General features: G+C 40.8%; 1 protein-coding gene across 13 annotated transcripts in view; it reads right to left on the reverse strand.

Moving 5' to 3' along the window:
* UNC79 (unc-79 homolog, NALCN channel complex subunit) overlaps nt 1–16,002 on the reverse strand; it is a 270,926-nt gene that overhangs the window by 112,119 nt on the left and 142,805 nt on the right. For all 13 annotated transcript variants that reach the window (XM_070477922.1, XM_020875952.2, XM_070477919.1 and 10 more), the window contains 5 exons: nt 15,507–15,734; nt 11,434–11,575; nt 5,978–6,057; nt 5,745–5,893; nt 1,369–1,526 (listed from right to left, as the gene is read on the reverse strand). In XM_070477922.1, coding sequence (XP_070334023.1) covers nt 1,369–1,526; nt 5,745–5,893; nt 5,978–6,057; nt 11,434–11,575; nt 15,507–15,734 — 757 coding nt within the window. The remainder of the gene's footprint in view (nt 1–1,368; nt 1,527–5,744; nt 5,894–5,977; nt 6,058–11,433; nt 11,576–15,506; nt 15,735–16,002) is intronic.

Consider the following 16,002-nt stretch of genomic DNA (forward strand, 5'->3'; position numbering starts at 1 on the left):
ACGGGACGACAGAGGATGAGATGGTTGGATGGCATCACCGACTCGATGGACACAAGTTTGAGCAAGCTCCAGGAATTGGTGATACACAGAGAAGCCAGGCATGCTACAGTCCATTGGGTCACAAATAGTCAGACACGACTGAGAGACTGAACTGAACTGAACTTGAATGGAAGAGGACTTCAGATGGAGAGCACAGAATGGTCAACACATGGATGAAGAAAAGCAAAAAGCAATGGAGAAATAGCAATGGTATATGTAGAAAGAAAAGCAGGAAATAAGGCTGCAAACACTTGCAGTTAGACCATGGGAATCTTTGAATGTCAGTTTAAGGACCCTGAACTTTATTCTCTAGGCATCTAAAGACCTATTAAAAACTCTTTTCAGTAGAAAAGCAACATAATCAGATAATTATCTGCTTTATTTGTATTCAAGTGTCTATAAAATGTTGTCAATACCATGTAGTCTTTTGCTAGAAAATTTTACTCTAATTTCATACATCACGTGCTATCACATAAATAAACCAGCCCTGGGATTCATAGGACATTAAAAGCAAGAACTCCTTGAGGTGACCAGATGTTAGGGAACTAAATTCAAGGTATAGTAATTAACTCACCTGATGGAACTTCCATTTCTCTGCAAAATTTCTGAGACACTAAAATATACTGAACCATTCTGATCAGGCAGACTGTGGTGTGCCAACCCTGCTTGCTGCCCCTTGAGAGTGGGAGTACCAGCAGATTCGAGTGACAGTGAAGCCAGCAGATATAAGACTAAGACACATCCATGTTCATTCCATACCATGTTCCTCTAGGAACCTGTCATTCTAAGCACTAGGAATTACAAGCATCACTGCAGACTTGGTCCTTGATGTTTCAATGGCAAGAGTACAAGAGCAGAGCTTCTCAAATTTCATTGAATTACCTGGAAAGAACTTGTTAGAAATATAGATTTCTGACCTCACCTCCTAAAATTCTGATGCAGTAGGTCTAAGATGGGGCCCAGTAATCTGCATTTTAAGCAAACATTTCCAGGTGCTCCATTGCAAGTAACCTATTAGGCTGACTACCATTCACACCAGGACCCCTCTGAGAGTAAACAAGGGTACAATTAATAAGCACTTTTGGACAACAAGTGTACACTGGGACTATCTTAGACTAACCTGGACAGGGTCAACCTACCTAAGGATCATTCTGAAAAATTCTATTATCAAGGAAGCTCAATTAAGTAGAGCCAACAAAGAACACTAGCAAGCAAGACAACACTTCTAAAAAGAAAGGAGGAAAAGGAAGGGCTAGAAAGAGATATCATGACTGGACATCTGGTTTACCTTGTGAACCAGAGAGAATTTTTAAGCTAATACAGAGGTACCTGCTTCAAACCTCATCTTCCAGTCTTTGCTGTTGAAATTGCCGTTTATGATTGTCCAAAAGATGTCAGCACCATGAGGAAGTGACAAAGCGTGAAGAAGGAGAGGAACTGCCAATGAAGACAGCTGGGAGAATTCAGATTTGACGACTCTCCACAGGCTGGGGAATCAAGCAAAAGCAAAGAGGTTACAGTTACAACAAACTTTCTAGAAATAAATCTTATTATCTTAATTTACGGGAAGTGTCGTTAACAGATGGCTGGTAGGGATGCTCAATCACAAGGCTGTGATCCTCTGATACACTGTTTCTATGCTCTTTTTCTATGTTAATTCTTTTTAAATGTTTGGCTGCATTCTGTAGCATGTAGGACCTTAGTTCCCCGACCAGGTATCGAACCCTCAGCCCCCTCATTGAAAGGTGGAGCCTTAATCACTGAACTGCCAGGGAAGCCCTTTCCTAAGTTAATTTTTTTTAAGAAATTATTTTTATATAAGAACACAGAAAAACGCTACCAGTTAATATTGCATTTTAACATAAAGTTTTAAACTGTATATTATAAATCCAGGTACATAAATGGACAATGACTGTTAAATAATAACTGATATTAGTTATGTTAAGATGATGGGGTGATAAATGATTTTTTTTAATGCTCTTATAGTGAACATCTGGAGAATTTTATTGGTTTTGTTTGCCTAGCATCCTTTTATTCTTATTCTAGCAGACAACTCTTTTTCCTATTAAGAACAGCCTCTGCACCAACTGGCAGGGTTGTTAATCAAGTTCCCCCATCTTCTCTATCCTAAGAGTGAACATAAAGCCCAGACTGATCAGAATACTTCAATGTAATGAATAGAGTGACTAGTCCAGGGGTGGGCATGTGACCAAGCATGGGAAAGCTAGCATCCTTTTCCAGGCTTTGGTATGTATTCTGAAATCTCAAGAATGAAGTGAGATGTGGCTCTAGAGCTGCTGGCCTCACAGCAGCAGCCTGCTGACCTCACAGGGGCAGCCTGCTGAGAAGAAGAGATGCAGAGGGAACTAGGCTAAGCAATGGGCTGGGAGGGAGAAAGGGGTGGGGGAAGAGAGAGAGAAAACAAACAGAAAGGGAAATGTATCCCTGGTAATATCTTAGGAGTACTTGCCGTTCCTAAAATCAGACCAATACTGCTCAAAAACGCACCTTAGCAAGTTAAAGCTAAGTCCCTATCAATATATGCCAGAATAATTCTGAATGTATATTTTTAGTAGTAAAATTTTCAAAATTTTTTTTCAATTATCTAAAGTATGGCTTTTGTTTGTTTTCACTTTGGTTTATTTTGCTTTGTTTCCTATTTGGCTCTAAAGTTAATATCAGAATCAAAATAACATTTTTGAACAATATTCTTCCAAGGAAGAATATAAATTTTTGTTGTTTTAAGCCACTCAGTTTGTGGTCATTTCTTAGGGCAGCTTAGGAAACTAGAACACTTCCCCCTCCACCTTAGCTGAAAGCTGACATCTTGCTGGCAACACAATTTTCCCTTAACCTCTCTATGAGTCTTCACCCTAGTCTTCACTAGCTTCACACAATCCTTGCTTCCCATGGATTCCTCCAGGCCTTGTCTTACCAACCTCTTTCTTTTGAAACCCATGCCATCTATTTACAGGGCCCTGTCCCCTCTCCCTTCCCTGCAGAATGTGGTCCCTGCTAGTCTTCCTCCTCATCCAAGCCTCCGCCAATGTCTCTAGTGAATCCAGCCATGGTCTCACAGGTCCACCTCTTCCTCAGTCACAGTGGCCTTTATCTTACTCTTGGATGAGCCACTGACCTCCCCTCTGGAAGGCTGAGAGCACTCAGTTCCCACCTCTGATCCTGACTTAGGCTATTTTTCCCTCTCTTCTATACTCTTCCCCCAAATGTCAAACCTCTTTTGGTTTCACTTGTCTCCAGTTTTAGACGGGATCCCAGAGTCAACCATTTTGTCCCTCTGGAATTCCTCATCACTCTGATCTCCCACCATAATCAAAGCACTAATCCCCACTCCTGAATAAACCCATTGCCTACTTTTATCCACTTCCAGGCCCCAGAGTACTGGTGAAAAAAACCCAGAAATTCCTACATGCCTGGCCCATCGCAGTTAGGTGCCAGCTAACCTCAGTAAGGCCCCGAGGCTAGTGCTTCTTTGATGATTTCTTGTTGATGCCTTACTGCTTCCCTCACATAACCTGTTCCATACTTTTTTCCATATTTTTCAAGCTCCCAACTCAATCTCTATCCCCCTCCCTCTCAGCGGAAGACGTCAGCATCTACTATTCTTAAGGTTCCAGTTACTTGTTATGATCCCCTTGACATTTATCCTTTTCCTACAAATGCATCTCCTTTCAAAGGAAAAGGCATCCCTCCTCTTTCCCCTCACGCTTGTTCTTGATCACACGTGCCTGCCTTCCAGGAGTCGGCTCCACCAACTACTCCCTTTCCTCTACTTTTTATGGACCATAAATGTTTCAAACTTCTTTATTCAAAAAACACTTGACATCCACTTCTTTTCCCCTCTAAGTATCTGACCGTTCCCTCCTCTTCAAACAAACTTTTCAGAAGGAAGTTCTGTATTATATCTTAACATTCCCAAAGCCTTTGCAAGCTCTTTGCAATACCCTCAAATGTGGGTGGTTCCCCGTGATCTCTTTTCTTCATGTTCTATGCTGTGCTTAGTCACTCAGTCACATCTGACTCTTTGTGATCCCCACGAACTGTAGTCCACCAGGCTCCTCTGTCCATGGGATTCTCCAGGCAAGAATACTGGAGTGGGTTGCCACGCCCTCCTCCAGGGGAACATCCCAACCCAGGGATCGAACCCAGGTCTCCTGCACTGCAGGTGGATTCTTTACTGTCTGAGCCATCACGGAAGCCCAACAATAGCCTGTCCCTTCTCCAGGGGACCTTCCTGACCCAGAAGTCAAATCAGGGTCTCCTGCATTACAGGGAGATTCCTTACGAGCTGAGCTACCAGGGACGCCCCTTTTCTTCATACTCATGCTGTGAAAGTACAACTCTGATCCTGTTCATTGTTTCAAAATCTTCCACAGATCTCCAAATACCATTAAGAAAGTGGTAGTAATGCAGTCACTCAGTCATGTCCGACTCTTTGCAACCCAACGCACTGTAGCCTGCCCGGCTCCTCAGTCGATGGGATTCTCCAGGCAAGAACACTGGAGCGGGTTGCCATTCCCTTCTTCCCAACTCAGGGATTGAACTCAGTCTCCCACATTACAGGCAGATTCTTTACCATTTGAGCCACCGTGACATGTCTATATTATTACAATTAGATCAACAAACATAAACACTGGGCTTCCCTGGTGGATCAGTGGTAAAGAATCCACCTACCAGTGCAGGGGACACAATGCAGGAAGATCCCCTGGAGAGGAAATGGCAACCCACCTGAGCATTCTTGCCTGGGAAATCCCATAGACAAAGAAGCCTGGCAGGCTACAGCCCATGGGGTTGCAAAAGAGTCAGACATGACTTTAAACAACAACAAAGCCTCTATCTTCAAAGGCCGTTCACTCTTGCATCCCAACCTCCAGGCTCGCTTTCCATTGTAAGTCACTTAAGTCGTGTCTGACTCTGTGCGACCCTCTGGACTATAGCCCTCCAGGTTCCTCTGCCCATGAGATTCTCCAGGCAGAAATACTGGAGTGGGCTGTCATTTCCTTCTCCAGGGGATCTTCTCGATCCAGGGATCCAACCTGCATCTCCTGCACTGGCAGGTGGATTCTTTACCACTGAGCCACCTGGGAAGCCAAGTTAACCTGAACCGAACTTTTGTTTTTTAGTTATCTCATTTGCTTACATATAAATGAGAATAAAATTTTTTGACTTATTTCCAAGGACACTGTAACAGTTATTTGAAGGTTGTCAGGAAGAAAATCATTAGTAAATTTAGGCCAATATTTTATTATTTTTCTCAAAATGTTTCAGCAATCTCTAAAAAATAACTTTTCTAACAATATATGGAGAGATTTAGATGCTTACTAGCAGTTCTACTTCAAATAAGATGTTGAGTCTTACTCAGTTGTACTTGGTATCTATTAACTTATACCAATTGACATTTTTCTAGCATAGACTATATTCTTAAGTCATCTAACAATTAAAAGGCATAAAGTAATCCTTATTTTGCCTTTTCTACTTCTACGGTATCTATCAAATTACTATTGCTCATATTGGTATACTTAAAAAATTAAACTATATAAAAGAAATGAAAATAGTTTCTATAGGCAAATTAGTCTGTCCTGACTAAGGGAAATAACCCAATGATTTGGTAAGTCTTATTCTAACACTGATTTTCACAGATAAAATCTAAAATAGAAACAGACAAAAACACTGTTAGGAAGACATACCTTGCAATCAACATATGATCCTGAATATAGGCTAAAAATTGAGGATGATCTTTTCTAGCAATGTATAAACACTCTCCATGTAGACAGAGGATCTTCAGGCAATTGAGCATGTTAAAAAGAATGTCTGGCTCTTCAAACTTAGCCATTTCCTATGCAAAGAATCACATATTTACTGAGTTATCACAAATGAAAATACTACCAAATAAAATATTCAAACATCTCAAAAACTATACCTGGAAAATGGTGTATATTAGTCTCAATGTTACTGGAAGCTGCTGGTAGCAAAATTTTCTTTCAGTATCATTCTTTATTGCTAGGAAGAAATAATTACACACAAGTTAGCACAAATCTTTTCCCCATCGTTCATGAATTATCAAGACTATAAAATGAAGAGGAGTAAATACAGAAATATAATATACTAAAAAGTATTCATGTAATGTGTTTCTTTGCTCTCCAAATAAGCATATATACTTTTCATAATTCAAGTGCAGGAAAGCTAGATTTAGGATCCTCAGCTTCCAACTTCCACTGTGTATTCAGATACCTTTCATTCCCCGAAGCAACCCCAGCCCAGCCCTATGATCCTGTGGGCACCTAGTTCCGCTGATACCTGGAGGGGCCTAGGGCTTGGCTAGGTTTGCTTTCCTATTTGAAAGGGAGATAGTATAGTGTGAAAGTGTTAATCGTTCAGTCACGTCTGATTCTTTGACCCTTTATGACCCCATGGACTGTAGCCCACCAGGCTCCTCTGTCCATGGAATTTCCCAGGCAAGAATACTAGAGTGGATTGCCATTTCCTTCTCCAGGGAATCTTCCCAACCCAGGGATCAAACCCAGGTCTCCTGCACTGGAGGCAGGTTCTTTACCACCTGAGGCACCAGGGGATGCAGGTATTAAAGAAAGACGCAGGCTTCCCTGGTAGCTCAGATGGTAAAGAATCTGCTTGCAATGCAGGCAGGGTTTGATTCCTGGGTCAGGAAGATCCCCTGGAGAAGGGAATGGCTACCCATTCCAGTATTCTTCCTGGAGAATTTCATGGACAGAGGACCTAATGGGCTACAGTCCTTGGGGTCAGAAAGAGTCAGACATGACTGAGCGATTGAGCAACTAATACTTTCACTTTCTTTTTCTCTTTCAAAGAGACATATGCAAGTTGTATTAACACCTAAGGATTTACCCCAGGATTCACATGTACCATTTTCACACATGCACAGGACTTGTTCTTGCAAAACAAGAAAGGATACTTTAAAAGGATACTTTTAAAGACTTAAGCATATTTAAGTTAGAACTATTCATGGTTTTATCTTCTTGTGAAGATCTCTAAAAAGACCTTTGCCTCTAGAGTTGGGGGTAGGGGGGGTGGCTTGAGGAAGGTAATATTGTAAATGAGGCATGCTAGAGAAAAGAATTTACAAGTTAATTCTCAAATATAGGAACTAGTATAAACTGTTTTCAAATCACTATTATATGTTTTGGCAATTCCTAGGATCAGAGACACTTGGAGTCAAACCATCTTTGTCTAGCATAAAGGTTTTTTTTTAATATTTTAAATGGAGGACATATCTGACTACTGTAAGAAATAGGTGCCAGGCCACAAAACAGGAAACAGGAAATACTCTAGAAAGAGGAGGAAACCACTGAACACATATATCAATAGTGTCCTTACAATCTCTAACAGAAGAGCTCAAGAACCCTGCCTGAAGACCCACAAAGCAGAAGCAGGACCAGATTCCCTGCTGCTGAGCAGGGAAGGCTGGCCTTGGAAAACAATTCCTCCCTGAAGAAACAAGTTATAACTGTGTCCTGCAAACAGCAGAGAGTAAGAGAGGAAAAATAGACCAGAAATCGTGACCAGAACCTGAAGTAGTGTTTGGGGGAGAAGAACAGAGCAAATGTTTAGATAAGTGGAGCTTACAAACAATTAAGCACAAGGGAAGTGTAATTTATAAAAATCAATTGCTTAATTTTAACCATTGTTCAAATGGCAGTTAATTGATTTGTGTGCTATGTTGGGTTTAAAAAAAAAAATCTATTTACAGAGAAAGAGTACATATTATTAGATCATAAGTGAAATCCATCAACCTGCCTGACTTCAGAATGTACTACAAAGCTACAGTCATCAAGATAGTACTGGCACAAAGACAGAAATATAGATCAATGGAACAAAATAGAAAGCACAGAGATAAATCCACACACCTATGGACACCTTATCTTTGACAAAGGAGGCAAAAATATACAATGAAGAAAAGACAATATCTTTAGCAAGTGGTGCTGGGAAAACTGGTCAACCACCTGTAAAAGAATGAAACTAGAACACTTTCTAACACCATACACAAAAATAAACTCAAAATGGATTAAAGATCTAAATGTAAGACCAGAAACTATTAAACTCTTAGAGGAAAACATAGGCAGAATACTCTCTAACATAAATCACAGCAAGATCCTCTATGACTTACCTCCCAGAGTAATGGAAATAAAAACAAAATAAACAAATGGTACCTAATTAAACTTAAAAGCTTTTGCACAACAATGGAAACTATAAGCAAGGTGAAAAGACAGCCTGCAGAATGGGAGAAAATAATAGCAACTGACAAAAAATTAACCTCAAAAATATACAAGCAGCTCCTGTAGCTCAATTCCAGAAAAATAAACGACCCAATCAAAAAATGGGCCAAAGAACTAAACAGACATTTCTCCAAATAAGACATACAGATGGCTAACAAACACATGAAAAGATGCTCAACATCACTCACTATCAGAGAAATGCAAATCAAAACCACAATGAGGTACCATCTCATGCCGGTCAGAATGGCTGCCATCACAAAGTCTACAAACAATAAATGCTGGAGAGGGTATGGAGAAAAGGGAACCTTCTTACACTGTTGGTGGGAATGCAAACTAGAATAGCCACTATGGAGAACAGTGTGGAGATTCCTTAAAAAACTGGAAATAGAAATAGAACTGCCATACTACCCAGGAATCCCACTGCTGGACATATACAATGAGAAAACCAGAACTGAAAAAGATACATGCACCCCAAAGTTCATCGCAGCACTGTTTACAACAGTTAGGACATGGAAGCAACCTAGATGTCCATCGGCAGACAAATGGATAAGGAAGTTGTGGTACATATACACAATGAAATATTACTCAGTAATTTAAAAAAAGAACACATTTGAGTCAGTTCTAATCAGGTGGATGAAACCAGAGCCTATTATACAGAGTGAAATAAGTCAGAAAGAGAAACTCCAATATAGTATATTAATGCACATATATGGAATTTAGAAAGATGGTAATGACAACCCTATAGGCAACACAGCAAAAGAGATACAGATGTACAGAACAGACTTTTAGCCTATGTGGAAAAAGGCAAGGGCGGGAAGATATGAAAGAATAGCATTGAAATATGAATATTACCATATGTAAAATAGATGAGCAGTACAAGTTTGATGCATGAAGCAGCGCGCTCAAAGCTGGTGCTCTGGGACACCCAGAGGGATGGGCTGGGGAGGGTGGCGGGAGGGGGGCTCAGGATGGTGGGACATGTGAATACCCATGGCTGATTCATGTCAATGTATGGCAAAAACCACCACAATATGGTAAAGTAATTACTCTCCAATTAAAATTAATTAACTAATTTTTTAAAAAAGACTAAATCCACCATGTGGCTTTCAGAGAAAAAGAAATAATAAGTGAAATCCATGCTTTCCTTAGGCATTAATTCCTGATAGAAACATGGCCTTGGGCCTCAGCCTTGGCAAATAATTAGTAAATCTAAGTAAACCCAGAGATGTGGGTTCTAGTCTCATCCCTGCCACTAACTAGTTGCATAGTATTTGGGTTTCCAATTTCCAGTCTCCCACCGCAGGTATACCCAGGATCAAGGGTGAGCAGGTGGAGCTCATATTACTGTGTTTGTGTTTCAACTCCTCAAATGACCCCGATGCTCCATTACATTTTGGAATCATGTTAAGCATAAAGTATAAATCAGGAGTGAACAGTACGAGCTACATGACCACAAGCAAGATGCTCATCACCATCCTGGATGTACTTTCCTCATCCACAAAGTGGGAAGGCTGACCTAGATCAGCAGGTTTCAAATCTCTTTCCATGAAATCCTTTGTTGAAAGAGAATCTTACTTAGAACTCCAACATATGAAATAGCACAAGACAGAGCATCCTGGTTGAAGCAGGGTGGGGAGCCTGGGTCTTCTCATCCTTGCCCATATCTTCTCACCAACGGCCACCCCAATTAAGGATGGTCAAAAGAAAACACAGAGATTTACAACCTCTAGTACATGCTGAGAACAAATGAAGTAGGTGATCTCAGGTGTTCCCTCTTCTAAGTATCAGTGGTTCTAAATAGTGTGAGTCAACATTTTGTTTGCGTGTGTGTGTGCCAGTCGTGTCTGACTCTTTGCAACCCCATGGACTATAGCCTGCCAGGCTCCTCTGTTCATGGGATTCTCCAAGCAAGAATACTGGGGTGGGTTACCATTTCATCCAGGGGATCTTTCCGACCCAGGGAGCAAGCCCACGTCTCATGCATCGGCAGGCGGATTCTCTACCACTTTAGCCACCCGGGAAGTCAATATATTCACCCTCAACTAACTATTTATACAATTCATGCTGAAGCAGTGAGTTCCAACCAAGAACTTTGTACTAATTGTACTAACAATGTAGTTACCCTGGTCTGATCAGATGTCCCATGAGCTGAAAAGGAGCCCCACAAAACAGTCATTTAAAAATGTTTGCTCTTCATTGAAGGGGTGATGGAAAGCCCATGCTTCCCAAACTTTGGTTCTGGGGAACGGGTCCCTCAGGCGCCAGCTATACCTACAGTTCAGGACTGTGAAAGCAGGAAGATACAAATTCAGAGAGTGCCACAGTGCAGATCCAGAAACCAGGCTTTGCCAGAGGCACGTGAGGTCACACCCTAAATTCCTGAAACCCCTTCAGAGTTTGACGAGCTGGAGATGATTTCAAGGGGGCCTGTTCCTGCCATCTTGCTGCTCCCAATTAGCCTACACAGAGCCTATAAGCAAACTAGAAAGAGGGCATCCCTCTTCCCAGCTGTGAGCAGAGCCAACCAAGTAGCTTTAGAGTATGATTTGAACAGCTGCTCACGGTGAGCCCATGCAAGGTCCCAGCCAGAGCCCTGGGGCGCAGCTTTGCCACCTCTCTCCAAAAGGTGCTTTGGCCTCTCTCCACTGTGCTTTGGCCAAATGACCTGAGTAGCTCTCAAGAGTGCTGGCACCCTCCACTTGGCTGTTGCCCAGTCGCTCAGTGATGTCTGACTCTTTGTGACCCCATGGACTGTAGCACGCCAGGCTTTCCTGTTCTTCACTATCTCCCAGAGTCTGGCCCTTCAACCTTAGTCACAGCTACTTCTCCGTAGAGAACGCGATTCACTGAACACGACTCAATGTGGAGATGCTGCCTTCACTGACAGGGTGGGTTTCTGTCACTCACAAGCTCCTATTGCCAGAAACATGCTCAGGGACTTCTGGTCTACTAGAAGCACGCCCTGGATCTGTTCACTTCATAATGTTGAGAGAAATGGTTCATGTGCTATGTACCAGTCTGAACTTGCCCAAGTCTAGAGTAGTCTAAGCAACCCAGGTCCTGAAAGTTAGTGCAGATGGAGTGGGATGTGCCCATCACTCCCAATAAGCCACAGTCCACCTACCAGCATGTTCCATGGGCTCGGTGCGGTTGCCAGGGTTCTCCTCATGCTTGTTCGCTGGATTCTCCTCCTCCTCACCTTCAGGGCCTATAATAAACTCTGGTCTGGAAGAAAGGAGGCTATCCTCGAGGCTGTCTGTGGGCTCCTGAAACAAACATGACAAGCAGCCGGATGAGCAGCCCTTTGGGGATGTGAAGTCCCTCTTAGTTCAACAAAGAGAGGTGAGCACCTGCTGGTCCCAGGCCCTGTGCTGAACCCCGGGGTAGGAAAGGCACTGCCTCCATAATGGTTATTGGCATCATGGTTAAAGGGCATTTAGATCAGCTGTTTTCTGAAACATTTTCATTAGCTTAAAATAAATATGGGGAAAAAAATCTTTAAAACATAGTTAAACTTCCTAGGCTCACTTTCTCACCTCTGCTTTAATTCCTGTGATTCTCTCAATCACCTAGTAATTCCAACCCATGCTCATTTTGCTCAGTAACAGTACTTAATTAGCAGAGAATAATAAGGGGTTCACATCAATATGTGTGTGTGCGCTCAGTCGTGTCTGACTCTCTGCAACCCCGTGGACTGTAGCCCGCCAGGCCTCTCTCTCTGTCCATGGGATTTCCCAGGCAAGAATACTGGAATGGGTTGCCATTTCCTACTCCAGGGGATCTTCTCAATTCAGGGGTTGAACCTGCATTTCTTGTGTCTCCTGCATTGACAGAAGAATTCTTTACCACTGCACCACCTGTGAAGCCCTCACATCAATATATTTGGATCCAAATACTGGTGGCTGGGGGAAGTCAAATTTTTCGGAGCAAGAAATTTCCATAATATGCGAGTTAAAGAGAGCTAGGTATGGCAACCCAAGTGTTCATTAACAGATGAACAGATAGACAAAATGTAGCAAATATATACAATGGAATATTATTCACTCTTATAAAGGAAGGAAATTCTGATACATGAATGGACCTTGAGGACATTATGCCAGGCTTCCCAGATGGCACTAGTGGTAAAGAATCCACCTGCCAATGGATTTGATCCGTAGACACGGGTTTGATCCATAGGTGGAGAAGATGCCCTGGAGTAGGAAATGGCAACCCACTCCAGTATTCTGGCCTGGGAAATCCCGTGGACAGAGGAGCCTGGCAGGCTACATGGGATCACAGACAGTTGTATGCAACCAAGCACTTGAGCACGAAGACATTATGCTAAGTGAAATAAGCTGGTCATAAAAGAACAAATATTGTATGATACCACTTACATGAGGTATTTATAGGAGTCAAAGTCATAGAAACAGAAACTGAAATGGTATTCTCTAAAGTTAAGAGGAGGGAGAAATGAGCATTATTGTTTGATGGGTATAGAGTTTCCATTTTGCAAGATGAAAATATTCTAAAGATTGGTTATACAACAATGTGAATATACTTAACACCACATCTGTACATCTATATACAGATACATAACAAGCTGAAAAGTGAGTAGAAGAGATTTAAAAAGGAAGAGAGAGAGAGTACATGCTAGGTATGGCCACTGTTTAAAATATCCATCTCTAGTTATCCTCCTATTCCAGTTTTATTCTTTCTTTGAAGTTCCACCTTCAAATATCCTCTTTTAAAATCATCCTGTTTTAGGAGGAAGGTTGGGGTGGGGGAGTTTGGGATTAATATATACATATTACTATATATAAAATAAACAATCAATAAGGACCTACTGTAATAGCACAGGGAACTCTACTCAATATTCTATAACAACCGGTATGGAAAAAGAACCTGAAAAAGAATGGCTACATATATATGCATAATTTAATCACTTTGCTGTACACTTGAAACAATGCTGTAAATCAACTATACTCAAATATAAAATAACACTTAAAACTTTTTAAAAATAAATAAATTTTTAAAATATCCTCTTTAACACTTTAACCAGTAAAAATTTGAAGAATTACTTGATTGCCAGCTCAAAGCAAGAAGGTAAAGATTGATGGGATACACAAAGGGATACTGATGAGATACAAAAGAAAAAAAAAAAATCAGAGCTAAAACGGTGTCTGGGAGGGTTCTGAAGAATATCCTTGCCAGCTTCAGTTTTGATGAGACTGGCCCTGTTCCTATGTCACCCATAAACAAGATGTTAAGTCAAATTACAAACTGAGTTCCATGAAATTTGACATGATGCATATTGACTCTTCTGCATATACCCAGTAACTCACCTGTCATTCTTTGTAAATGGCAATATCATCAGTTCCCAGACCACAAAGCATGGACTTGTCATCAATTTTTCCATCTCTAGACACTAACTAGGGACTTCCCTGGCAGTCCAGTGGTCAAGATTCTGCACTTTCACTGCAGTGTGCACAGGTTCAATCCCTAGTCAGGGAACTAAATCCTACATGCTGCACAACACAACCAAAACAAAACAAAACAAAAAAACAAAACAAAACCACTAACTAAACACCAAGTGCTGTCAATTGTCTTCATCACCACCATCGCTACCTTAGTTCAGGCTGCCCTGTTTCTTCCCCGAGTGACCAGTTAACCTTCTGACTGGGTTCCTGTTCCGGGTATCCAAATCCTCTTATCTCACTCCTCCACTGGCAGAATTTCTCAAATTCATCAAATGATAGCAGCACCCTGATTAAAATTCTTCAGGATTCCCCCACTGTCACTGAGATAAAATCCATACTTCTTAGTCTAGCAGACAGACCCTTTAATAAATGTGATTATAAAATGGACCCTACCTTTCTCTCCTTTGCTATCTTTCTGCTCTACCAACAATGACCTACACAGTTTCCTGAGTAAACCATCATCCTCTTTCCTCTGTAACATTTGAGCAGAGAACTTCCTAGGTCTCAAAGTCTTTCTTTCCTATCACCTTCATTTCATTAACTCCACTCTTCCTTCATAGAGGCGCTCAGAAGCCATCTCTTCTGGGAAGACCTTGTCCACCTCTAACACACGTCTAACATGGACTCGTCCCTTTTCTGTTCTCTCATAGCTACCTCATTCATCTCTCTCTCATTATGCTCATCATTCTGTCTTATGATGTTTCACTTACTTAAACATCTTCCTGACTAGACGTTAAGTTAGATGATGTTCTCAAACCATCTATTACTGTGATTTTTATAATAGATGTAAACTGTATATCCAATGAGTTTACAAAACAGTATCACAGGAGTAGAACATTGTGACAAGTGAGACTAATGAGCTACATGGTCTGAAAGGTATCTAAAAACTGAAGAAACACTTTACTGCATGTATACTAGACCTCAAAAGATTTTTTTTTTAAGAAGTCACTTTCTACTTAGACAAACACTAGCGGAAGAAAAAGAAGATGCGGAACACTGGCTCGAATGATTCAGGTTCATCTACCTGTGATGGTATGAGGGTGGTGATGCGTGTATTTAAGATGGTAAATAGCCCAAACAGGGAATAACTAATATATGAAGTAGCTAATTTATGGCATATATTACCTATTCCCTACTTAAACAATTTTCTTAAAAAGCAGAAGATGAAATGAAAGCTTTATTGGTTGTTGATAGAGTCAATGAGTTTTACACACTGAGGCTACTCAGAAGTTTTCATGTCTCCATCCAACCTACCTACTCAATATTTTATGTGTATATTTTGTAGTATTCACTGTTATCTAAACTTTGTAACAAAACATTGTGATAAAATTATTTCAAGAATACCAGTAAAATTCATTTTGCTATACAGTAGAAACTAATACAACATTGTAAAACAACTTTAGTCCAATGAAAATTAATTCAAAATATTAAATTGTTGACAGAATGAAAAAAAAGAATACCAGTAATGTGTTGTATTTATGAAAACTGTATGAATAAACATGTTGCAACCATAACTCAAGATTCAAGAATTCTATCTCAAGATTTCTGTGTAAGATAGCTCCATCTCATATCTATTACCAAGGAGCCTGAGCTGGTGAAAGGAACAGGGAAGCTTTATTTTAACACAATTGCGCGTGTTATCCAGCATGGAGCATAAGCTAATACTGGAGAAGACTCATTCCACCGTCTACGGCAGTCTTGACTATTATTCGTGCATCATCTCATTTCTTCAAGTGCTTACCACCAGTCGGCTTTCTTCTTTGGGAGCCAGTCTCTCCAGGAGTTCACAAGCAAGCTGATAGCAGAGAATACTAGATTGACATAAGTTACACTCAGTTGCTTTTTCTTCCTTCTGGCAGGTGTGGGAACCCCCCCAGGGGGCTTGGAAGACATTGTTTATAATGGAAATAATGTCCTTTGATAAGCTGTGCTCAAAACCCATTGTGATCCCATCATCTTGCAACTCCATCTGAAAGATATCAAAAAAAGGCCAAAAAAAAAAAAAAGGAGGAGTTTGATCCTTTTGTTCAATATTCTATTGGCACTCTAATTGGCTATAATTTTCACTAACTGATGACAATATTAAATTATTTAAAGATAATACAGCTTGCAGACCATGAATATAACATTGCTTTCCATGGACTCTTCTAAAAAGAATATATACATAATACAAAATAATGGAAATTATGTTTTAATTTATGTAAGACATTTAAAAGAGGGTTCTTTGTTAAACCCAT

Source organism: Odocoileus virginianus, chromosome 16 (assembly GCF_023699985.2).
Source record: "Odocoileus virginianus isolate 20LAN1187 ecotype Illinois chromosome 16, Ovbor_1.2, whole genome shotgun sequence".
Taxonomy (NCBI): Eukaryota; Metazoa; Chordata; class Mammalia; order Artiodactyla; family Cervidae; genus Odocoileus; species Odocoileus virginianus.